The sequence below is a fragment of the Podarcis filfolensis genome, assembly GCF_964270895.1.
Source record: "Podarcis filfolensis genome assembly, chromosome: 6".
In the NCBI taxonomy this organism is placed as follows: domain Eukaryota; kingdom Metazoa; phylum Chordata; class Lepidosauria; order Squamata; family Lacertidae; genus Podarcis; species Podarcis filfolensis.
Genome location: NC_139609.1, coordinates 47,908,445 through 47,934,172, shown reverse-complemented (window position 1 = coordinate 47,934,172; position 25,728 = coordinate 47,908,445). Strand labels below are relative to the sequence as shown.

General features: G+C 43.9%; 1 protein-coding gene across 3 annotated transcripts in view; it reads right to left on the bottom strand.

Annotated features, from left to right (window-relative positions):
• LOC310765352 (phosphatidylinositol 3-kinase regulatory subunit gamma) overlaps nt 1-25,728 on the bottom strand; it is a 243,912-nt gene that overhangs the window by 147,022 nt on the left and 71,162 nt on the right. For all 3 annotated transcript variants that reach the window (XM_083620188.1, XM_083620187.1, XM_083620186.1), the window contains 2 exons: nt 4,135-4,336; nt 3,021-3,106 (listed from right to left, as the gene is read on the bottom strand). In XM_083620188.1, the coding sequence (XP_083476314.1) occupies nt 3,021-3,106; nt 4,135-4,336 (288 nt within the window). The remainder of the gene's footprint in view (nt 1-3,020; nt 3,107-4,134; nt 4,337-25,728) is intronic.

Sequence of the window (25,728 nt, the reverse complement as noted above, 5' to 3'; positions counted from 1 at the left end):
AAACAGTGAGTTGGAAAATACAGCAAACACAACTTCCCTTCCCCTTCCCTTCCGTGTGCTGGACTCTTCCCAAAGTCAACCCTCACCAAAGGCGTTCCTGTAACATCACCTCAGCGATTCCCTGAAGAGCAATTAAACCGTCCCCAGCTGCCAGCTGTGCTGCCGATCAAACTAACGACCATGGACAAAGACAAGGAGGCGAGACAAACTTGGATCTTCCATTCCTGCCCCAGGCAGGGTGAACACCTTTTTGCCAGAAAGACGGAAGGCACCAGGGCCATGAAAGTGACCATACAACTGACAGTTGGGTGGTGAATTCCCTAGGGTTCCTCCGTTTCCTTCCTCTGTGATTATCAGAAGCAAGCCTGTGAGAGGAGCTTTAGCAAAGTCACATAATAGTGTCTTAACTGGTCCGCCTCAGGGGACTTCAGTGAACCTCTGACCTGAAGGCTGTAGGGCAGGTGTCACTCTGGTGTGAAAAAAGAGTCTTCCTCCCTTCCTCCCAATAGGGGTCTACTGTTGACAACAGCCGGTAGAGACACAACAGACTCACGTGCTGCTACAGATCATTACATTAATAGTTGAAACAATAATTTTCCATGCATTTCCATTTTGGTTTCACAATCTGATGGGGGAGAGATTTTCATCAGACAGTTAACAAATCAAATAAATATATTTCCCCCATGTCTGGAACACAAATTGCAATGCAGACTGTGCTATACAAAAGCACAGTCTAAACTTTAGGCAACTGCAGTCCTTGAGTCAGCCCATAGGGCACAACTTGGGGATTGCTTCAAGCAATGCCTTAAAAATAAAAAATAAAAACCCATCTGCCTTGAGAGACAATGGAGTGCACCTCTAGGGGTGAAGACAATCTGCTGGAGAATCACAGCTCCTGCTGTGGCTGCAGAGACTGGTAACTTGGGAGCAAGGGAATTGTGCCATTCTTGAGTTTGTCTAGCTAAGATTGGAAAAGCTCCCAAATCCAGCTGAGCCCCACTCAGAGCTCATTTATGCTTCTTCCAAGACCTGTGTGTCTAGCCCATTCTCTACCTTGTCTGCATTTACATGTTTGACCTACCACAGGGAATGCACAATCCCCTATAAGCTTAATAAAAGAACATTTGGGTTTTTTTCTGAATTCCTTTCCAGTATCAAAAACACAGTCAAATAACAGACAAAATTTTAATGCAGCTGTCAGAAGTACATAGAAAATGGTGGGTTCCCCTTCCAATGCCCATTAACAAAAACAAGTGGGAAACTCCCCAAGGCTATTTTGGTTCACCTCGAACCGCAATATATTGGCACAGCCAGTTTGCAATGTGGTAGTTCATCTCAGAGGGTGATATTCAACTAAGTTTTACTCAGAGTAGATCCACAGAAATTAATTACTAAGTCAGGTCTATTATTTTAAATGTGTCCAACATGAGTAAAACTTAGCTGAATATACCCAGCATAATTTCCTCCATCTTACTGGGTGAAATTCAATATCATGCTATTGCAAACATTATACCTGCACATGCATATCAGCTTGCCAAATGGAACAATCCTACCTCCCCCCCTGCATGCTGTTATAGGGGTTCTCCCAACCCCTGCAGAGCCAGCTGTCGGGGGCATAGGTGCAAGCAGGGGAAAGAGAGAGGGTAATCCTCATTGTACATTTGGAAGCCTTTGTGCAGGCCTTCTGCTGAAGAAGTTTGTTATGTGGATCCCACCCACTGTATCTAAACATGTCTATCCTTAGTTTTAAAAAGATTTTGGAGTGCATTTTGTTAGAGCTAAACTGAAATGAATGTGTGTGTTGAGAAGAGAGGTGATTTTTTTTCTCCCCCTGTGAAATGCATACCCATTTCAGAATTCTTTGGGAGGGGCCTCCACACAAGGGTGAAAATGCTTGCAGAATGGTTCCCTACTCAGTACACATTCCACACAACGGCAATGTGTTATGCCTTCACACTGAACTGTCTTTGCAACTTCATCACTTAGCTAAATGTGATTGTTCTTTCTGGCTACATTATCTCAAAGAAATGGGAATAAATATGATGTTATGATGTTATGATGAAATGATGTTATGATGCTGCACAGCCAAATCTGATGGCATTGTCCTGGGGCTAATTCAGAGTGAGGGCATAAAGCACTGCCTTTACTCTGAACTGACCTTGTGATATTGCCACATAGACAAACCTGATTGCATACATGGCGCCATTGTCCTGGCCATGTAATCCTACAAGAAATACATAGTCGGAAAAATAATGGCAATGAAAATGCTGCTGATCAGACCTGCAAACAAATTTTGAAAAGTCATGAAGATAGTGACCAGCAGGACTTTCCAGCAAAGATTTGGTGCAGTACTATACAAATGTCTGCACTCTGCATTACATGCACATAGATGGGATAAGGTGTTAGTTCCCTGTACGTCCTACAACAGAAAAGCAAATCAGTCTGACATCAGCACTGAAGCTGTAGCACATCTAGCACATCAAGCTTTGAAGGGACAAGTATCTTGTTATTCCTGGAGGCTCTCTAAGAAGTTACTTTGCTTCCAGTTTAGTACCAAAGTGCTGACCCTCCAGCAGGTAAAAATTGGTGCAAAGCTTCCAGAAAGTATCATACTGCTAAGCGACAGTCACTCACTTCCCTCACCATTCTCTGTCACAATTGTAGAATAGGTCTGCTCACAAATACCACTAATTTTGGTCACATACATTCCATATGTACAAACTGAAATAAAAGCACTCTAACCTAACCCAGCTGAACACAATACATGAAGCTAGTGAAACACAAGGAAACTCTTCACATCAAAAGGAATGTACACTCCAGACTTTCTCCATAAAGACTCAGGGCCAATTTCATGTGCCCCAAATCCAGTCCTTAGGACCACATTGAATCAAATGCATCGCACAGATAGCCTTGTAGCAAAGACCAGTTTTCAGATTCAGCATATTATTAGCCACACAATACAGTCAACCTGATCTCATTCCATAATGTTTCGTAAGCCAGTACATTCAATGAATTCCTACCTGGTGCTGCCTGGATCTCTGACACTCCACCAGCGATGATAAGAGCCTCAATAATCTTCACATGGTGCTCTGGATTCAGTTCCATGCTAGGAAAACAAGGACAAAGAACTTAGTACAATGTTAGTCATGGCTTCTGCTTGCTCAGTTTGCCTGCAATAGAGGAGGGAATCAGACACTGAGACGAGTCAGAGAAATCCAAACCCATAATCCGCCATGCTGCAAGCAGTTTGGATGAGGTGGAGGTGTTTACCTACCCAGCCCTGCCAGTGATGAGTACCCCAATGCACCCACCCAGGCCACTGCCAGTAACAGTGAGCAGAACCAAAAGAACCAGGGTGCTTAGTGGAAAAGGTGAGCAGGCACTGGGATCACAGGATGGAAACAGGATCATGTGACTACAATGGACTTGATCCAGACCTCTTCACTGAGGCAGGTTGGCAGATGACCAAGTGAGGAGGCTACTTTTCCTGCCTTCACCTTCTACCTTAGCTGGCATGTGCAGTGGGGCTGTGGATTTGGTGGTGGCTATGTTGCTCCATTAAGCCCCACTGCTGAAGGGCAGAGGTTTGGAATGATCCCTTGGACATGCCAATCCAAGAATCTGTGCAACCTGGGTCCTTGCATTGCAAGAGCTTCATGGGAAACAAAGATTTATGGTCTACGAGTGCTGCTCCCAACTTCAGTGCCTGGTTTAAAAGTTACTTGAATAGCTGCCGCAGTTTTAGGCTTGCCTTCATTACATTATGATTCCTTATTGATTTACATTTCTTTCTTTGTCTTTGTTTATATGTATGTATTTATTTACTTCACTGATATGCCATCTTTCTGCCAAATATTCAAGGCAGCAGTTATATGTATGATGGTCCACTGAAAGCCATTGTCTAAAGCCCTTTCTCTTGGAGTCTTGGAAACTTCTCCAACTGAAATATAATTGGCTTCAACCAGTTGGGGCATTTCTGAAATTCAGGTGCAAATGGAACTCTTCTTGCTAGTGGGCAGGAACCAAATCTTATTTTTAACATCTTAGTTTTAAAATTGAGTTCCAGATTAGTAACGCGAGGGATGAGGAGGAGCAAATGAAGATGCTTCTGGTTAAATAGTCCAGCAGTTTCACCTTGATGGGGATGGTTTAAAAAGCACGTCACTAAAGGCCTCTCCAAGCAATCTGGGTGTGAAGTGATTCTTGCTGCCATTCTGGCACAGTTTACAGAAATGCCTGGTCAGGTGTTGCAGAAGGAGTCTGTGCCATTGAGGAAGACGGGGAGATTCTAGGATCAATTTTATCTGTTGACCACACTCCTCTGGGCTCTGAGTTTCTGAAGAAAAAAGACAGGAGAAAAGAAGACAGCTTTTATATACAGGTAAAAATTCAAGACAGGTAACTTCTGTCTTCACTCACAATCTCAACTCTCCATTCCTGTCTCCATATTGCACACAGGTTTTGCTTCCACAGCTCCCTGCTGGCATTTTCCTGGAGAAACCTCTAGAATGCAGAGTCCATCTTGGCCAAACAACATCTGGCTAGTTTATTTCAGCTTTAGGAGGCACCTTGCTCATTGTTGACGTCTGCCATGGGAAGTTCCAGTTTTATTTGCACACATACATATTGGGATAAGTGCTATCAGACAGTGGGGCTGGATCGTGAATTTGCTACAGCTGGCATCACTTGAGTGTAAATATACTCAGGATACATCTGCCGGTGGAAAGGCAGTGGTGAGGAAAGCAATTCCCCTTCCTCCTGCAGCCCCCCAATACCCCCCATCTCGTTTTGGAATGCCCCCCCAGCCCACCAGAGCAGATTTTCAGGGGGCATAGACGGCTGCAGGGGAAGGGGGAATTGATGAAAATTTGCCTCCTCTCCCATTCTGCCAGTTGGAGCCCTTCAAGTAGTGGGAAGCAAAGTGCCAATCCAACCCAATATATACACACACTTAAAACCCAATAGGTTGTGAGGCTGCTACATGTCCTGACCCTCTGCCTTCTGGTGGGGCAGTCATGAGCACTCAGGTTTCAGGTGCAACAGTGGCTCAGTAAAAGTCAGCCAGGGGGTAGGGGGATAGATTATGCCATTAATTCTCATATGTCAAGGGTGATTGGTGTACCTACATCCTGACTTATTCACTCCTATTGTAATCTGAAAAGCTGCCCTAGTGCACACACTTCTTGTGTTGATGTACTTGGTAGTGCATGCTAATATACAATTGGTGCATATTTTGCACTCCTGTGGTATTTCCCTTTGGGAAACATCAAACCTGAAGGAAAAACAAACAAGAAAGCAAACCAAGTCCTACCTCTCAAAATCAGGAAATGGCCTTAGAAACTGAAAGCTGATTGCATTCTTTTTATGGCTTTCTGTTTGGTTTAGGAATATCCAGCACATATAGCTACCATTATGTTTTCAAGATTACGTGCACAAACCTACAGACTAGAAATTCTGCTAACCGATTGATGTATTTTGCTTACCAATCAATATTTTATTTGTAGATGCTGTTGCAAAGAGCAGATACATACTACTCTTTTAGTCATTGATCAGTTTGTGATATAGCCTTTGGTGGATTTCCGCACATATGAGCTAGTTAATCTAAATACGTGTCATTTGTTTTGGCCTTACAAGATTCCTAGATATCCTTTTAGTAGTTTCTATCTTGCTGGAGCAGCAGTTGGCTCCTCCATCCAGTTGCCCTGTTGTAATCATGGGAACAGCCAAATGAAATAGCAGACGGAAGTCTCTTCTCCTGGGACCCACAGACGCGACAAAGTCTAGAGACAACGATATGGGGAAACATCCAAGTTTGTCCCTGGAGTGGAACAGATGGCACTTCTTTGGTCTTCCCTGGGAACTTCTAAACAGACCTTGCAAGGTTTTAGGACACAAATACAGTGATACCTCAGGTTAAGTACTTAATTCGTTCCGGAGGTCCGTTCTTAGCCTGAAACTATTCTTAACCTGAAGCACCACTTTAGCTAATGGGGCCTCCTGCTGCTGCCGTGCCACCAGAGCACGATTTCTGTTCTCATCCTGAAGCAAAGGTCTTAACCTGCGGTACTATTTCTGGGTTAGTGGAGTCGTATGTAATCTGAAGCGTATGTAACCCGAGGTACCACTGTATGTAAAAGACGGGTGGTAGATACATTGACAGACAGACAACCAGAATCTTCTCATATGGCCTCAGGTAATTGGATCTATAGAATAAACTAAAGTGGATTTAAATTCCACCAACACAGACTTTTAAAAACTGTTTTGCTCTGAGAGCAATGGCCTCTGTGAACTGTAACAGTTCTTTTTGCAGTTGTTACTTCTTGGTATTAATCTATAATGTAGTATGACATCTTGTGCTCTCTTTTGCACACACTATTTCTGTCTCACACACATACACCTGGCCAAAATGTCATTCTTGATCTAAAGCAGGCACAGCCACCTTCTGTGTCCTGGGGGTGGAGTGCTGTCATTCCATCCAGTGGCCCAGGACTGGGAATCCTACTTTGCTGCACAACATGACACTTTGCTAGTGCTAGTGGTTCTATAATAAAAGACATGCCAGCTAGCAGGGGGGAAACCCAACTTTTATGGAGTTATGGAGCCCAGATGCACAGGCACGATGAGGAAAATATTATATACAAAACCCAAAAAGTTGTAAAAGTGAAATGAGAAACATCTGTATCTCACAACATTGTAAACATATGCATTTTCCTTACAAGCAAAACGATGGGGGAAATATTTATCGCAAGCTTGATTAAAATTTGCTGAGGCTGCTAAGGGCCAGATACAGTTGCTTAGCAAGCTGGATCTAGTCCCTGCACTGCCAGCTGGCCACTCCTGCTTTAAAGTGTTGAAGATCAGCTTTTTCCTTGGCAATCTCTGTCATCTTGAACAAGTCACAAGTTGTAGCTCTCATCCTATCCTGCCTTGCAAGGTGTGTGAAGAAGAAGAAGAGTTTGGATTTTATATCCCGCTTTATCACTACCTGAAGGAGTCTCAAAGTGGCTAACGCTCTCCTTTCCTTTCCTCCCCCACAACAAACACTCTGTGAGGTGAGTGGGGCTGAGAGACTTTAGAGAAGTTTAACTAGCCCAAGGTCACCCAGCAGCTGCATGTGGAGGAGCGGAGACATGAACCCGGTTCACCAGATTGCGAGTCTACCGCTCTTAACCACTACACCACACTGGCTCTCCATAGAACCTCTCATAGAATCATAGAGATGGAAGGGGCCATGAGGGTCATCTTATGTGGGAATCCTCCCCTCCCCAACATGCGGCCTGAATCCACAACTCTAGAAATAACATACCAGATATTGTGGTAAGCATTTGATCAGAGAAGAGAAATGGTTCCGGAGACATAAAATTAATCTCTTTTTGTGAGATTATCTATTTGCTCATTGGACTTGGCATACCGTGTTTTCAAGAACATAATATTAAACACAGAAATAAGTCCCACTAATTTCAATGGGACTTCCTCCCTGTTCAAGATTCCAGCCCAAAGCTTGTAGTCTGACTACTAATGTGGATGGTTATTGAGAACGACACCACTTTTGAGATAGGAAACTCTTTCTTTCTATGGGGTCTCTTCAGATGGGCCTTGGCACAAATTTGTCCAATTTCTTCCAGCCCTCTGAATGTAGCCTGTATGCTACTCTCATTAGGTTGTTGGCACCTGTTCCTTAAAAAAAAAAAAGAGCTGATCTTGAGAAAGTTTACTCAGCAACCACTGGCTCTACCACATCTGCAACATGAACGGCTGATGATAATAATTAGCGAGCTGGATTTGATGGTGTGGTGCTGCAGCTCGTTAACGAGGCTGCTGGGATGTGAAATGGGCTGGGCTATGCATCGCTAATGAGGCAGTGGGGAAAGACTTCTGACCCAAGGGCCCATCAAACAAGACTGTTGGGAGAGGGTGGGAGGCAGCAGAACTACAGGAAACAGAGCTGCAATTAAGAGCAGGCAGACAAAGAGAGAATCAAATCAAAGACGAATGTGGTTAGGGGCTGGGGAGTGCACTGGCTCCAGCCTCAGAAAATCTGGGTTATTATAGCTCCCTAAATGCCTATGGGGGAGGATGAAGTGTATATCTGAAATGTGTTGGTGGTGAAGGCTTGGAACCATCTTGGGGACCAACAAAGGACCCCTTCCTCCCCCCACAGCTTAGCTTTTTGCTAATAAAATGGTAGCCACTGCCAATCTTGGATGTCACATCTTTTCTCAGCTTAAATTAAAAGGCAGATATGCAAACTTCCCTTGAACCAGCATATCTATACTAGAGCTTTTGTACAAAACAATTCAATGTGTAATAAATCCAAGCTGCATTGTCTTCTCTATGTACACTTTTTTCTCCTTGTAGCATAAATCACTCTTATTGTTCATGTGGTGGTATGCCAAGGTGCAGGTTTGTTATGCTTTTGAGCCAGCAAAAAGATGTGCATGATGCTTCCCTCTGGTGGATATGAACAGAGTTGCTCCAGTATGTGTCACTGCCCTTCAGCTTCTGGTATGACAAACAATAACTCAAGGTGCCACCAGTAGTGAATGTAGAGCCTGCCTGGACTTCTATATAGGAGTCTTTAACACTTCAGCTAAACTTACTGACTTAGCAGAACTCCTTCCAACAGCTCATCTCAGTAGTAGCAAATTAGCCAACCCCTAGCTGGAGACGGCACTAGAAACTTAACATGACTTAGTCAAGAAAGTCAAATCATGTCGCACTGCCCACAGGTTGGTGGCACCACAGAAGGTGAAGTGTTGCCATAACCTTTGCATGGCTTAACACTTTACATGGAAACTCGGTGCCCACCATTTTGATGCAGGCTGCATTACAAATCTTTTAAGTGTCCTGAGCTCCTGTGAGGAATTTCCCAAATTACTCGACAGGCTGCCCAGATTGGCATCAGGTTCTATGCTTCCTGGAATTTCCAACCCAAATGTGAACCAGCTTGTTACCCTGCAGGAGAATCTTGCCCTGGCAGAGATGCATAATAACATTCATGCTTTCCATTGCTCTGATGGACTTTTCACAAGCCCAGCCTTATGTAGTCTTATAAGATATTGCTTGGCTACTGTCCAGTGAGTGGGGGTTGGGAACCGAGAAGATCCTTTTGCTCAATCCAGAAGGATTTTCTGTGCTAAAATCCTTTATGCCATTGTGCCTGTGTGGCTCAGATTTCAAATTCAGATTGGTTAAGCCTCCTTTCTGATGCTTGCTTGAGGAAAACGTTCCTGTTCCTCTTTTTTTACTTGGGATAATGCACATTTTCCATGGAACTTGGCTTTGGGGAATGGACTCTTCCAACTCAAGCAATTATGTAGCTGCCCTCAACTGGGCAGAGAACATTTTAGAAACAACTTATTTTCTGTTATGTTTATGATATATGTTTCCGTGATTTGATTTCCTGATGCTGTAATTAATCTATGTTTGTCTACTGTATTAATATGGCTAAAGATCTGCACACCCCTATGTGCCAAATACTCTGCTGTTCTACACCCTCCTGATAATCAGATATTCTGGTTTTATATAAGAAATTGAGACATTCCTCAAATGGCTATAAGGCTGAAAGAAACCGTGGAGGTAGCAGATGATTGAGGTTTGGGGAATTTAAAAATCTGAAACAGAGAATCTACTGTGGGCACAAATTTAAGAGGTTATAAAAACACACGACTTGAGTCTGGGTCTCCCACAGGAAGCAGAGGCTGAGGGAGGCTATATACACATTACTGGCCTAAAATGCAGCTAGGTTGGCTGGAAGCTGGCTTGGGGAAAACCACAGTATTTCATAAGACGCAACAGAATAGTTATGTGTACACTGGTTCCCAAACCAGTGGTGGGAGCATACTGTAAGCTGAGCAAATGGGAGCATATACAGAACCAGAGAGTGATCTGCCTAAAGCTACCATGTTAAATTTGATCCAGAGATTCAAATTAAATAGCAACATTAGATTGGTCTTCTTGTCTCACCTGATTTTGTCACACTAAGAGGATTATGGGTTGAGGTGTGAATACGTGAACTAGAACTATCTGTAATTCTCATCTCTAACCAGCACCCCTGGTTGTGTAGGGAACTAGAGTCAGATCAATATGCTTCAGCCTGGTGGTGCTGGTTTGTTAATAATCCGTCCACAGAAGAGAAATAATCCGTCCACAGAAAACCTGCTCTCAAGACTTTTACAACAAATGTTGCTAGTGGCATGGCCATCTGGCAATTTATTTTTAAAATTATTAATGCTATAGTAAACAATAACATATAAATAGCATGAAACATGTTAACCACAGTCTTAACATAGTGGCTGCATGGCAGGTATACATAAAGGCTAATCTTTAATAAAACAAAAAATTCACATTTCCCCCCCCCCCAAATAAAGTTATATTGAATAGGAATATGATTGCTTTGGTCTGCTCTGTTCATATAAAAATGAAATCTTGCCACACCGCAAAAAAACCATTTTGTTATTTATATTTAATTAGAAGAATTTCATTTATAAGAAGATAGAGTGGCAAACGGGGGGGGGGGGAGTGTGAAAAAAGTGAGGGGGTAAAAAAAAGTGTAGGAAATACGTTATAATACAATAAGTATAAACAGATTTGATGTTCCTTGCAATATGGTCAACTGGTGCGTCAGCTTTTCAGATACTGCAATAACAAGAGGTTTTTTTATACCTAACACCTATAGTAAGACTAGTCACATCTTCTCACGTAGCAAGCAGCATAAATAATATCAATCCTTCTGAGAGGATTTCAGAATATCCCCAGCAGTCATCAGGAGAAGGCACAGACAAGGATCCCTCTCGATTTTATTTTTGTTAAGAATGCTTATCTATTTAATGACTACGTCCCAAAACTTTGCCAACACTGGGTACTTCCACCAAATGTGCCAATAAGTGCCTCTTTCCTGACAATTTTTCCATTACACTCCATTGATGGTTTTGTTTTATTTCTGTATATGAGTTGGGGTCATGAGCATGTAATACCAGCTGTGGACCAGTTTTAGGATTTTTTCCCATAAAACTGGCTGAAACAGAAGTAAAAAGCTTGGTTTGGTTCTAATTTCTCCCCCAGCAACTTGCCCCATACAGCTTTTAATCCTGAGGAGGGAGGTAAACCTGTATCTTGCAAGACTGCATAATCCCTGACACCAGAGAGGGAAGGCAGACCCTGCAAGTGTCCCTATTTTCCAGGGACAGTCCCAGATTTTCAGAAGCCATCTGATTTGATCCCAGAATGTACTGTTTTTCCTTAGGACATTGCTATTTTCATCAGAGGAATGGGAAGGTTGTGCTACTGCAATATTTCAGACACACTTTGCCTCTTGTGCCCCAAGGGCTGAAAATCCTGCCAACATTCCATATAGGAATATGCAGATAGCTGCCTTATACTGAGCCTGACAATTGGCTCATCGAGCCCAGCATTGTCTATTGAGACTTGCAGCAGATCTCCAAGATCTCAGACATGGGGCCTTTTCATCACCAGCTGAACTTATCATTTCAGCTGGCTGTGCCAGGCATTGTTGAACCCAGTACCTTTTGCATGCAGATTGAAAAGGCTATTCCACCGTCGGCTGCCTATGTAATTTGCTTTGCCAAAATATTGCTCTCGATTGGACTCTTACAGCATATTCTGAGGCTTATTGGTTTTTGCTCGAAAACTCTTACCAAGATCTGGTGTCATCTGTGATAACTAACGAAGAGAACAGAACTTCTATAGGATTCATTCAAGAGCGTGTGCAGTACTCCAGCACTACTACTTCAAGGTGATGTGTTGGGATGGGCAGCCTGAAATTATCTCCTGTTGCACTTATTATACTGGAAAGGAATGGTGGAAGACGCTCTTCTATGGCAACATTTTTGTGAACCAACAGTCCAGGAGCAGTGGGTTCATGATCCATGCTTTAAAAAATCTCGAATCTCCCGCTCCTTCTTTCGCTTTGTTAACCCTCCCCTCCAGTGAGAACAGCTAGGAAAGCAAATCCCGTTAAGGTTTTGTTAAGCTATATAAGCCCTTGTGTGTGGATGTCGTGACCAGGGCAAGAGCAGCCTTTGCCACCCCTGCCATCCTGCCCCAGTTTGTGGTCTACACCATGCTGGGTAGTAATTAAACTTAGCAAAGCTGTTTCAATGAAATAAATAAATTCCAGCAGCACTCACAGGCAGCTCTCCTAAACGCCAGGGTAAAGCTGAGATCTGCTCAGCCACATTTCCCCAGCAAATAGGATCGAGACAAATCCACTTAGCAGCCGAGAAAGCAAAGCCTTCGGGCTGGCTGGGGTTTGTGTTGCTGTTGCAGCTATGCATTGCTCCGCACACACAGACCCTCCAGTACTGGCAAAGGCTCCTTTGATGTCTCACTGCCGCCCCCCCCCCCCAGCTCTTCATTAGAGCATTAGCAACACTCTGTGTGCCTGACCTTTCCTCTAGCAAAGGATTCAAGGAGCTCATTTGATTTAAAGGGGCGAAGAAAAAGAAGCCCTAGCAACAAAGAACATTCCACCATAGCACCTTTACGGTGCAGCATCTACCATTGTGGACAAACATGCTGAGAGTTGCCAGCTGTCTCTTGATTATTTTTTTTTAACTTTTCAAAATGTCCCTTGCTGCAAAATGCTCACGACCTGGAGAGGAGGGGTGGGGGAGCACAGAGAAGGCGTCTGAATCATACGTTCCCTGGAGGCAGCTTGCAGGGATGGGGATCCATTAATGCCTTAAATAAAATACAATACGCAAAGTAAATTAAAATCTCAAATTCAGGCTCCAAAGACACGCACGTGCCGTTCAACTTACTACATCTCTTTTCTGTTCTACTAGCGTGTGACATGAAATTTTGATTGTTGTTGTTTGTTTCAGCGTTTGGAAGGGGAGACTGCTATTGTGTTGAGAACATCCTACAGAATACGCCCGTAATAAAACACCAGTCTGAAGGGGGAACTCAGGTCAAAATATCACAAGAATGCAGAATTCTTAGTTCAAAAAAGAGAGAAAAAGACTGAAATATTATGAGATTGCTGGTGGCATAGCAATACATAAAACTTATTGGTGGAAACATGATTCCTTCAAAAACACGACTGTTTAAACTAGCCACCACCATGTTTAACTCAGTATTTTACTGGAATTTTGGTGCTTTCTTTTTTAGATTTCAGCACCGATGTCTATTTTCAGCACTATTTTCAGACTTTGATTTTGATGAGCATCTAAGGAAAGGGGGTTGCACAGGTGTGAGACAGGTAGCCACCAGAAACACCATCCTAGGTGCAATCAGTGTTTGTGTTGATTTGGCATCTTGATAACATATATTTCTTCACGCAAGAGGCAGATGGCCACCAACCTGGATGGCTTTGAAAGAGGACTGGACAGATCCATGGAGGATAAGGCTGCTAGCTGGGTGGCCCAAGACATTTTGGCACCTGAGGCAAACCACAAAATGGCACCTCCTCCACCAGGGAATGTGGGGTGAGTGAAGATCTACCTCAGGAACAAGGCAGGGGTATCAAATCAGCCTTACCTGATGGTTGAGGTGGGAATCAAAGGCTGAGGGGTGGGGAAATGGGTCCACTCTGAATCACACCAGTTGAGTGCAGAACCCAGGAGACCCCAGAGGGCAGCCCCCACCATTTCCTCCCTAGGAGTGGGAGGAGAACAAGCAGTGCCTCCTATTCCCCAAGAGGCCATTGTAGAGGCAGGACTGGAGGGCTGCTGAGGAAAAGGCAGACCCAGCTTCCAAGGAATGTGCTGCAGTCGTTGTTGCCACTATGGCAGGAGCAGCAGCGGGAAATGCATTCCTTGGCGGCTGGATCTGCTGCCCCGTGGATCCTGCTACCTGCCTTGGTTGCCTCAATTTGCCTTGTGGGTGGGTCAACCTTGGCTGCTAGCCCTGGTGGCTCTGCTCTGACTCCCAGAGGCAGTAATTCTTCTGAATACCAGTTGCCAGAAACTGTGGGAGGGCAGAGTGCTCTTATGCTCTGGTTGGCCCCTATGAGGAGAAGAAGAAGATGCTGGACTAGTGGGTCCATTGACCAGATACAGCAGGCACCTCTTCTGATCTTATGGAAGGGAACTTGCAAATGCTAAGGCTCCTAGGGACCTACAAAGAATTCACTGGTGTGACTTCTGCGGCTGTGTGCTAAGGCGTTGCTCTTTGGAACAGGGGTCCTAAGTTCTAGTTCCTTTCCCCTCCCAAATTACGGTTGCCGGCAGAAAAGCCAAAATATAAGTGCATTTCCCAGGCCTGGGACTCAATCTCACCTCCTATTTCCTATTCCACTGCTTGTCCCCACTGAGTTACCTAGGCTCTCTTGTGCCCTTAGCAAGGAGCTGTATCAGCGCACACACACACACACACACACACACACACACACACGTCCCTTCTGTCCTTGGCAAGGAGATGTTGGCCACCCAGAGAAGTGGCCCAGGGAGCACGCTGATAGGCGCTTAGCCACTCTGAGCCAGAGTGGAAAGAGGCACAATTTTTGTGCGCCCAACCCCTCTTGGGCCTGCTTCAAAGAAGAGTTTGGATTTGATATCCCGCCTTTCACTCCCTTTAAGGAGTCTCAAAGCGGCTAACATTCTCCTTTCCCATCCTCCCCCACAACAAACACTCTGTGAGGTGAGTGGGGCTGAGAGACTTCAAAGAAGTGTGACTGGCCCAAGGTCACCCAGCAGGTGAATGTGGAGGAGCAGAGACACGAACCCGGTTACCCAGATTACGAGACTACCGCTCTTAACCACTACACCACACTGGCTCTTCAAAGACATGCTTTAGCTTAAGGTGGCGTTGGAGCTGTAGCTCATACTTAGCAGTTCTCACATTTTGGGCTTGGGGGTGAGATGAAGAAGTAAGAGTGAAAAGGAAAGGAAAAAAAAGAGGAGTGTGCCCACACGGGTAAGAACATTAAATATGGCTCTGCCTGTCAGGGCACAGTGGGAGTGTTTCACAGAGTTCTCTCTAGCAAACATACAGGAAAACTCTGAGAGCTTCAGCTCCTATCATGTGCCTATCTAGCAAACATTGAATTTTTGGTTTGACTGCCCTTGAATATTCCACACCCTTGGCAGGGGCCAACCTGGATTTACCTGCTCCTGGGTTTACCAGCCATATTTCAAAGCTGTTTGCTTTGCCCTTGCAACGTGGCACCACACCATCCCTCTCCCTTACTACCTTTGCACAGACACCCAGTGCAAAAGTGTTGTGTGCAGTAGCCTAAGCTACGTCTGTGCAGATTCCTTGCTACTACAGCAGGACTCCAACCTTTCTCCTGGGTCAACTACACGTTCTACATGCAAACCCTCCTGCCCATGACCAGGCACACGGACTGTTCCCAACAGCCTGACTATGTCATGTGTGGTGGAGGGGGCGTTGGGTGAATTCTCTGACATCATCCTGACCTTCTGGCCATAGCCACATGCTGGCTGGGTGGTGCCTTGCTTGCACGGCCAATATGGTGAAATTAAAGCAGCGAGTGCTACTGCAATTGGTGGGTGGCAGCAGAGTTGCCAGGGAGATAGTGAGAGTAACTGTCGGTTTTGCTAAGTGAGTTTTTGTTTCTCCTGTCCTCATGGTTTTGATTTTTTGCTGCTGGGAGAGCAGGTCCCATGAGCGGACAGGAGAGGGTTAATGGAATTGGAAGAGCTGCTTGAAACTTCTTTAATAGTCAGAGGCAAAGTTGTCAAGTTCTTTTTTGTTTTTTGTAAGGAAAATTACAGGTAAACGGCCCAAAATGACAAAGAAGCAGCTGGAGATTCCTCCAGAAGGTGAGAGCTATCTTGGCAAAAAGCGTACAGCTTTCTCTCCCTCTGCACCCCCACTCCCAGCTAAGGATGATGTAAGCAAGATCAGTGTCTGTGAGAGAAACAAAGACTGCAGTTTTGAAGAGGTCTGAGAAAGAGGCAAGAGGGCTAGATTTGAGCCTTGGTTTTCAAAGCTGTCTCTCTCTGGCGTTCTGATTTGGGACTGTGGATTGTGCTGCTGGAGTGTTTGCTACCATCTAAGCTCAATGTGGCATATTTGTAAAGAAATATTACAAAACACCACCCCATAAATCTCCAGTGATCTTTTCATCCGAAGGAAACCAAACCTGTGTGTAAGTACTATACTGTACTGTACTGTACTGTACTGTAAGTACTGTGCCCCCTGAAATTGGGGGAAAGTGGGGGTGCATGTAACAATATACTGTTATGCTCGCCCTACTCCAATTCTCTGAGGCTGAGCGGTGAGAACATCAGGGGTGCTGTGTGAACTCAGGTTCTGTTTCCTTAGGAACTGGAGACTTCAGGAGTTTTGTAGCATTTGCACTGATTTACAAACAAACAAGATGATGATAGGTGGACGTTCACAGCATGAGACACCCCAACAGGTGCCCCTAAATTCACTGTTCGCCATCAAATTCCTGCCAGCGCCATCACAATTTCCTACAGAGAGCAGCTCAGCCCTCTGCCGTTCTTCCTCAGGATCCACTTGGTCTACCTCCAGAGCTGCAGATTTTGTATGCACGCACACACTCTCTCTCACACACACACTCTGGCCAGGAAAAGGACAAAGGGGTGAGTCATCTTCCCATCTTTCTGGCCCATACACAAATACACAAATGTAGCAGACAAGCCGCAGGCAAAGATCTTGCAAAACCAGTTCCTTATACTGTTAATCTTGGATCTTTTACAGCCAGAGCCACTAGTTTTGAAGGGATCCTGTGAGGACATTTAGACCAACCCCGTAACAATACTTCACTGGTGCGGTGCCAATACAGTGGGTGCCTGGAATTGGGGGGGGGGGAGGGGTCATAGGATTGATCTAAAATCAGAAGCAGAAAAGTGATGGTCCCCAACCACTTTCCTCAGAGATTTTTTTTAACAATGGAAAGGCATTATTCATAAAATCTGGGTATTTGGCCAGATGTTCTGCAGTCTTTCTAGGTCAGTTCCAAACCATTCTTTCTCAACTTTTATTTGTGGTTAAAAGTATAAGCACCAAAGCCTTTTCAGATTTTGCAAGGAAGACACTCTTCCAATTCCTCCCACTGGGGCTCGTACAGATAAGGGTCGTTGTTTACGGAAACATTAATATGCCCTGCGTGCTAAAATGATGTCTGCGTCCTGCTTGCATGTTTCCAATTTTGTGCAATCACATGGCTGCACAAACACCAATTATTGCTAGCTGAGCTACACTGGTACTGAACTGCTTCCTTATTTTACCGTATTTTATCTGATTACAGCAAATAGGAAAAGGCTTGATGGCCTAGCTTCGTCCTGCCCCTGGGGACAGCAGTTGTATAATAGCTGTTTGGCTCAGGAAACATGTTTGCAGGTGAACGTGAAATATTTCCCCACCAATGAAAATGGCTGCAGCTGCCAGCGAGGTACACTGGGCCATGCCTTATATCCTAGATGCAAGTCATTTAAGGAAAAATCAGCACCTTGAATTTAGGTCAAAATATCAGGATTGCTGCGATATGGTTTCTGTGGTCAAATGCAGCTATTTATTTATTTAGAAATTTCATAAACCAACTGATTAAGGAAAAAACTATCCAGGTGGTGCAGAGAGAGAAAAAAATATGACTAAAATCAACAAACCAATCAAAAAGCAAGGATGCATGAATTCATCATCACTGAAAACAAAGATAAAATAAATAACTCTTTGAACCACTTGTGATCTATTGAATCTCCAACTGTTATCAAGGGCAGCCCCACATGCAAGCCACAACGCTAACCAGGCCAAGTGATTGTGGTTCGAGGACTCGTACCCCGCGCAGTGGAATGAAACACAAGGACATGTGATATAAGGTTAATGGGCAAGAAAAGGCCACAACTTTATTGATTACAGCAAGTGAAAAGGTATTGGCTTAGGCACTGGATTACGTCAGCTGACTCCACCCACTCGGAGAGGGGTGAGTCTAAAAAACAAGGGGGGGGTTTATTCACCAGTAGGTGGAGCCTGTTGATGCTAATCCAACTATAAGCTCTCCCCTGATGTCACCGAGGGTCGTGCCATGGCCTCCCGCCACGCAGGCATCGGACAGAATACACAACCGCCGGATTCCTTTAACGGAATACCCAAAAATTGAAGGCGCAGGCGATGGCCACACCTAGCCCTTCAACACCACAACACATTATTCCAATGCCTAACCTACCCACCAATACCACGAAAGTTGTGACGATTGCTACGAGGTAGGCGAAAAAACCAAAAAGCCTAATGCCAAATGGAAAAATTCCTACCAGGCCCCCCAAACAACCAGGGCGACCAACCTAAGGTCCATAGCAAGGCCAAAAGAAAACTGGAACCCTGCTCTAAGGGAGTGGAGGGTGGGTGACTCGCGACGGGACGATGAAAAGTGAGGGCTGGAGGCTGGCGCCGCAGCAATTTAGGCTGCTGTACACGCCCCCCCTTGAAGGCACCTGGTTGGGTACCTGGCCGAGGGCGTGGGCGCCCCCTGCCTGAGGCGGAGTCCGGCTCCCGGCCACAACCACTCCCCTCTCTTGCAGGGAGGAGAGTCTTTGTGGTTCGAGGACCCGTACCCCGCGCAGTGGAATGAAACACAAGGACATGTGATATAAGGTTAATGGGCAAGAAAAGGCCACAACTTTCAATGTTAGACTATATGGATTACAACATTATTATGATGGGAGATATGAATGGAGTGGTATCTACAAATATGGACAAGTCGCAGAGACAGGTTGTAAATAAAGATGGCAGACTACCAAAAATTTTTTGAACTGACTGACAATATGGACTTGATTGACATTTGGAGAATTAAGAACCCCTTAGGAAGAGAGGGAACATTCTTCTCTGAAGCCAAAATGACATGGACAAGAATTGACCAAATATGGATAACTAGAGGACTGGCACCTAAGACTCAAAAAGTGGAAATTTGCCCCAAAATTTGCTCCGACCATAATGCTGTGAAGATGGAGATGAAACTAACATCAATCGGTTCCTTCAGATGGAGGATGAATGACACCTTGTTTAGAGATCAAGAGGTTATCAAGAAGGCCCAAAAAACCTTGAGAGATTATTTTGAGATAAATTTGAATACTATTACTGAAAAAAGAATAATCTGGGATGCAAGTAAAGCAGTTATGAGGGGGTTTCTGATCCAACAAAATACAATAAAGTAGAGAGCCCAAAATGAGAAAAAAGATAAAATTTTGGAAAAAATAAAAGAGGGTGAGAAGAAACTAAGAGCGAAACCAAAGTCACAAGAGATTCTGAGAGACATAAAGTTATATCAAGTGCAAGATATGAAGATGATGAATCAGGAAATTGAATGGAAAATCAAACAAATGAGACAAAGGACATTTGAATCGGCTAACAAATGTGGAAAATTGTTAGCTTGGCAAATGAAAAAAAGACAAAAGCTCAATACTATTACTAATTTGGAAGTGGAAGGAAAGAACATTCAGAATCCAGTGGAAATTAGAAAATGCTTCCAGAGGTATTTTAAACAGTTATATACACAAGGGCCACAGAAAGAGTTTGATATAGACCAATTTTTAAAAACAAATGGATTACAAAAAATCTCTCAAGAAAACAAGATAATGCTGAACCACAAAATTACAGAACAGGAGGTAGAAGGTGCCATTCAGAATATGCAGTTGGGTAAATCTCCAGGGCCGGATGGCTTAACCTCAAAGTACTATAGATCTTTGAAAGATTGGTTAATTCAACCACTGAAGGAGGTCTGTAATGAAATTTTGGAGGGGAAAAAAGCGCCAGAGTCGTGGAAGGAAGCTTATATTACGCTTATACCGAAAACTGAGTCTGAAAAGACACAACTTAAGAACTACCGCCCCATATCCCTGCTTAATGTGGATTACAAAATATTTGCTGATATTTTGGCTAATAGATTAAAAAAAGTATTAGTGGAAGAGATACATAAGGACCAAGCTGGCTTTCTCCCAGGTAGACACTTGTCTGACAACACGAGGAACATAATTAACATTCTGGAGAAGTTGCAAGTGAACATTAATACCAAAGCAGTTTTAATTTTCATAGATGCGGAGAAGGCCTTTGACAATATTTCTTGGAATTTTATGAAGAAAAATCTTCAAGGGATGGGGGTGGGTCAAGGGTTTGAAAATGGTATAAGTGCAATTTACTCAGAACAAAAGGCTAAGCTAATAGTTAATAATGTGATGACAGAGGAATTTAAGATAGAGAAAGGGACACGACAAGGCTGCCCAATTTCCCCATTGCTTTTTATTTCGGTCCTGGAGGTTTTGTTAAATATGATTAGAAGGGACCGTCTGATTAAAGGTATTCAGGTCGGAGCCAAACAATATAAATTGAAAGCTTTTGCAGATGACCTAGTTTTGACGTTACAGGAGCCAGAATCTAGTACGAAAAGAGTATTAGAACTGATTCAAGAATTTGGTCATGTGGCAGGATTTAAGCTGAACAAGTCAAAAACTAAAGTTCTTGAGAAAAACTTAACACCGATTGAGAAAGAGAGGTTTCAGAAGGAGACAGGTTTAACATTAGTTAAGAAAGTAAAATATCTGGGGGTTAATATTACTGCTAAGAACTTAAACATATTTAAAGATAACTATGAGAAATGTTGGATAGAAGTGAAAAAAGACTTAGAAATATGGTCAAATTTGAAGCTTTCCTTGTTGGGTCGAATTGCAGCTATAAAGATGAATGTATTGCCAAAAATGTTATTTTTGTTTCAATCATTGCAAATTTTGGACAAGATGGACTGTTTCAAGAAGTGGCAGAGAGATATTTCTAGATTCGTCTGGCAGGGCAAGAAGCCCAGAATAAAATTTAAAATATTAACTGACGCAAAGGAAAGAGGCGGATTTGCCCTGCCAGACCTTAAGCTTTACTATGAATCAGCAGCATTCTGCTGGTTGAAAGATTGGCTGCTTCTTGAGAACACAGACATTTTGGACTTAGAAGGTTTTAATAATGTTTTTGGGTGGCATGCATATTTGTGGTACGACAAGGTTAAAGCACATAAAGCATTTAAAAACCATATTGTCAGTAAAGCATTGTTTAACGTCTGGATAAGATATAAAGACTTGAAAATAAAACCCCAAGGTGGTTGTCACCAATGGAAGCAAAGGCTCAGAAAAAGATCGATATGGAGGCCAAATGGCCGAAATATTGGGAAATTTTGGAACAAGAAGGAGACAAATTGAAATTGCAGAGTTTTGAGAAATTAAAAGATAAAGTGCGAGACTGGCTTCATTATTATCAAATAAGAGAGGCCTATAATTTGGACAAAAAAATTGGCTTCCAGGTGGAAAAATCAAAATTGGAAACAGAACTGTTAGATCCCAAAACTAAGATACTTTCGAGAACGTATAACTTGCTGTTAAAATGGAATACGCAGGATGAAACGGTTAAATCTGCTATGATTAAGTGGGCACAAGATGTTGGACATAACATTATGTTTGCTGACTGGGAACAGTTGTGGACCACCAGTATGAAATTCACGGCATGTAATGCCTTAAGAGAGAATATTATGAAAATGATATACAGGTGGTACATGACACCAGTCAAGCTTGCAAAAATATATCATTTGCCCGATAACAAATGTTGGAAATGTAAAGAAAATGAAGGTACATTCTTTCACCTTTGGTGGACGTGCCCAAAGATTAAGGCTTTCTGGGAGATGATGTCTTCGACACCACAACACATTATTCCAATGCCTAACCGCCACCCGAGCCCAAAAGGGGCTCGCCGCCAATACCCTCACAGCTGTAACCAATCCCTGATGCTGCTGCTGATGCTAGTTAACCAAATGTCATTCGCTTGGTCTGAAAGATGAACCCCATCATTCCGGTACAAGGCTTGGTCGCCAATCCGGATACGGTCACGAGAGATGACTCGGCCATACATAAAGCGCACCCAACAGGCTATTGCACGATTTAAGAGTTTCCTGGATTTTTCAATGGCCATACAGTTCTGTGCACCGCGCCACACAATTCTCTTCAGGAAGGAGGACCAGAAAACAAAGATAAAATAAATAACCCTTTGAACCACTTGTGATCTATTGAATCTCCAGCTGTTATCAAGGGCAGCCCCACATGCAAGGCACAACGCTAGCCAGGCCAAGCGATTACCCAAGCATGCAAGGCAGCAGCCAAGTCCCGAGTCTCTGTGGCAGAAGATTAAAAAGACCAGTTTAATTTCAAATTCTCTCCCGAAAGGACACTTTTAAATGCCTCGGCTGGAAACACTTGTTTGACTCCCCTTTCTGCTGGCGCTGGCGTCCTTCCTGCGTTCCAAAAAGAACAGAGATCAGAGCCACCGTGGAATTTTAGGAACTCTTTGGCTGAGAGGTGTGGGGAAAGCAAGAAGGGGCAGGGGGAGATGGCTCTGCTTTGAAGTAATTTAATGAGCAAGGCCAACTAATTGCTTTCTAATTAAGTCCTTTTTTTCCTTTTCCTTTTTTGCTTGGGCAGAAGACACCCTTTGATTTCCTTTGGAGTAAGTAATGTGGGAGCAGAGATACACAATCCCAGTGCTGCACTTCCTTCAAGGGCAGGTCCAGGATGAAATGTAAAAAAATAATGGAGCAATTGACTCTGGAAAAGTTTGGGGCAGGGAAAAGACTTATTTCCAATGTGTATTGTGTGGGTGGGTGGGTTCTGGTGGAATAAAGCACGGCCCATGCTAATGTGGGAGGTTGAGGGAAGCTGACACCAGACATTTAAGTGCAGAAGGCCAAAACAATGCATTAAGCAAAAGCGATTGTGTAACTATGGCTAAAACAGGCATAGGACAAAATATGTTGATCTGGATAAAAAGGGACTGCACAAATTTGCAGACCTGCATAACGTACGGTGCACATGCTGTTCTTGGACTATTTGTGGCCCGCCAGGGGAATTCCAGATACTCAGTATTTGCAGTATTTTCTCACCTCATTGTGAGAACATCGCTGTGAGCCAACAAAGTCTATGAAAAGCAGGAATAAGGCTGGGAGGCTACTTGAAACACTATGTCCATGTTGCTCTCCGCCTCCTGGGTACCAGATTTTCCTGTCTCCTGCAACCAGCCACTCTGCACAACCTGCCTACATTTAAGACCTGCTGAGGGCCAAACTAGGTAATAAATTAGTTCCATATTTCTACCCTGACAGGTACTGTTTGTTTCTTAACACAAATTACCAGCTATCCCATTCTAGAAAGGGCAGGCCAAATGACATGTGCCAAAGGAAGTCATGTATGCTGAAACATATAGAACTGCCCCAATTACACAGAAATAGGTGGGGATCTGAGCAGGGCCAGCCTTACTATTAGGCGGAATGAGGAAACCACCTCAGGTACCAAATTCTGGGAAGCAGCATCCCCTTCTATTGGAAGATGAAGCTTTCTGTGCCACACAGAGGGTCCTGCAGCCCCTGCTACCTTCAGGAACCTTGGGGGATGCCATCCTAGTGCCAATGCTGAAGTAACATTCAACGGTCAGACAAGTCAACTTCTGCATGTGGAATTGGGTGGGTGGCCGCCATCTTGTCCTTTGCATTGGTCTGGCCCTGGGTTTGACTAGCAGAAGGTGTGCATGGATGAGAAACACAGAACCTTCTCCCTGCCTGTCACTTAATTCACCTTGTTTCTCATCCCAAGTGACTTGTTTTCTTCACTAAAATTCTGATACTAGAACTTTTGCAGGAGAGGGATTGTGGAGAATCAAGTTGCATGTGGAGGGCAGGGTTCAGTGCTGTCTCATCCACATGCCCCCTTTTTTGCTATTCAAATTGTACCCAACCTTTCTTTCCGCATGACTGGAGCAATTCCATGCTTGGATCACATGGAACTGCCATCATCGTGTCTAGTTTGGCCCTCAGGAGCTGTGTTAGGAACTCTCATGAGAGAGCTGTGATCACCCTGCCATAAACAACTTCCACTCCTGGGAAAGAGGTTTTGGTTACTTTTCCAGACCACAGTGGTTGGGCTCAGCCCTAGGCTAAAGGGTGAAACAATAGCCTATGGTGCCAGCTAATCCAACAGAAGGGAAATCCCTGACTTGTGTGCACTTCTTGTGTTACTCAAATTGGCTGAGCCAAAGAAGGGAGAGAGGGAGGGAAAAGAATAACCCAAAGCTTGTCTGAGTTCAGTCTGGCCTCCAGTACTCCCATTGTGAAAGCTTCACTTGAGACATGCCATGGCATGAAGCTCTCAATTCTCCAGAATTACCAAAGAAAAGAACCCCATAGTTCTACGGAAGTTTCACAACTTCTCTGCGTCAAGTGGGTTGAGGGGTAGGGAGAAGTGCATGACTGCATAAGATAGCAAGAACAAAAAATAAAATAAAATCTATAGCTAATTAACTTTGCTATCTTCTCTTTTAGAGAAATAACAGAACAGCAGCTCTGTTGTGGTGAAGTGCAGAAGCTTCTGTTCAGCATGTGGTCAAAAGGATGGCAGTACTTGGCTGAAAATGCACTTTCAGGGTTGGCACCACATTTGAGAGGCTCTTAGGCAGTGAACTCTGGTAGTCACCCTCCTTTGTTGGTAGACCCCATTAGGTTTTCTTGGAGGTAGCAGGCGGCAGTGCTCTGGGAAGACCTACAACCAGAAGTTAGGCCCCTGCTCTCCAGTTAACATGGCAAACCCACAGTCTTCTTGGGTTGGCTAAAGAAACCAGGGGTTCCAACTATAGGCAGATTTGTCTGCTGGCTTGAATCATTGCCAGCTTTTCTTTCAGGAAACAAAAGTGGTACCACGTTGCAAATGCTTCACACAGCATTTCCCTGTGCTCATTTGCTTTCATCTGACTGGATCTTTAATGGATATTAGGAAGGAATAGTTTTTCATCTTCCTTGGGAAGAGGATGGAGCCTTGTTATTACAATAATTAAGACAATTTTAGCAGGAAAATTCTGGACAAGGAAAAAAATTGTATCCAAATGTTGGCTTAGGTGCATATAAATACATTTGGATGTTGGAACCAGATTTTTAAAAGAATGTATTTTGGCTGGACCCAGCTGAAAGGATTCTGCCTTTGAAAGACCTTGGGAATGCAGGAGGAAAACTGCAGCTTTCGGTGGTATGGAACAAATTGTAACCACGTAAGCCAGTCCTACTGCTGGTCTGTGAAGTGATGTTCTTCTCTTTCTCCTTCCACACAGGAATCGTATATTGGATTGGTGGTGCTCCACAAAGGAACAGAATGAGGCTGCTGAGATTAAGAAAGTTTGGTAGGAGGGGAAAGGGAGATGTGGGAAAATAATGATAATAATCCAGGACTGAATTTTTGTGTAACAGACCTGGAAACTCAGTTCTGGCACTGAAAGCAAATTTATGGGCTGAGCATATGCCTGAAACCTGCAACAGCAAGAGCACTAAAGTCTTGCAGCAGCTTCACATCACTAGATGTGTATTTGTCTTGACTCGGAGACACGTATTGCAACTTGGAAAATAATCAGAGTTCAGTACTCTGCATGCATGCACTTGCAGGGTTCCAGTTGGAATTCTCCTCCACCTTGCTGTAAGAACTTTAAGGAACTCTGTTTAGACACAGGCTGTGTACACACCATATATTTAAAGCACCCCCCCAATAATCCTGGGAACTGTAGATTGTTATGAGTGCTGGGAATTGTAACTGTGTGGTGTGCAAACAACAGTTCCCAGAATTATTGTGGTAGTGGGGGGGGATGAGTTTTAACTGTATGGTATGTATTCAGTTGATGAAATATACTTTATTACCAACCACAGTCAGCACAAGGTGTGAAGCTGAAGTGACATTGTCCATTTCTGACATCACTGACCCAAGGGCGCTCTGCTAAGATGTT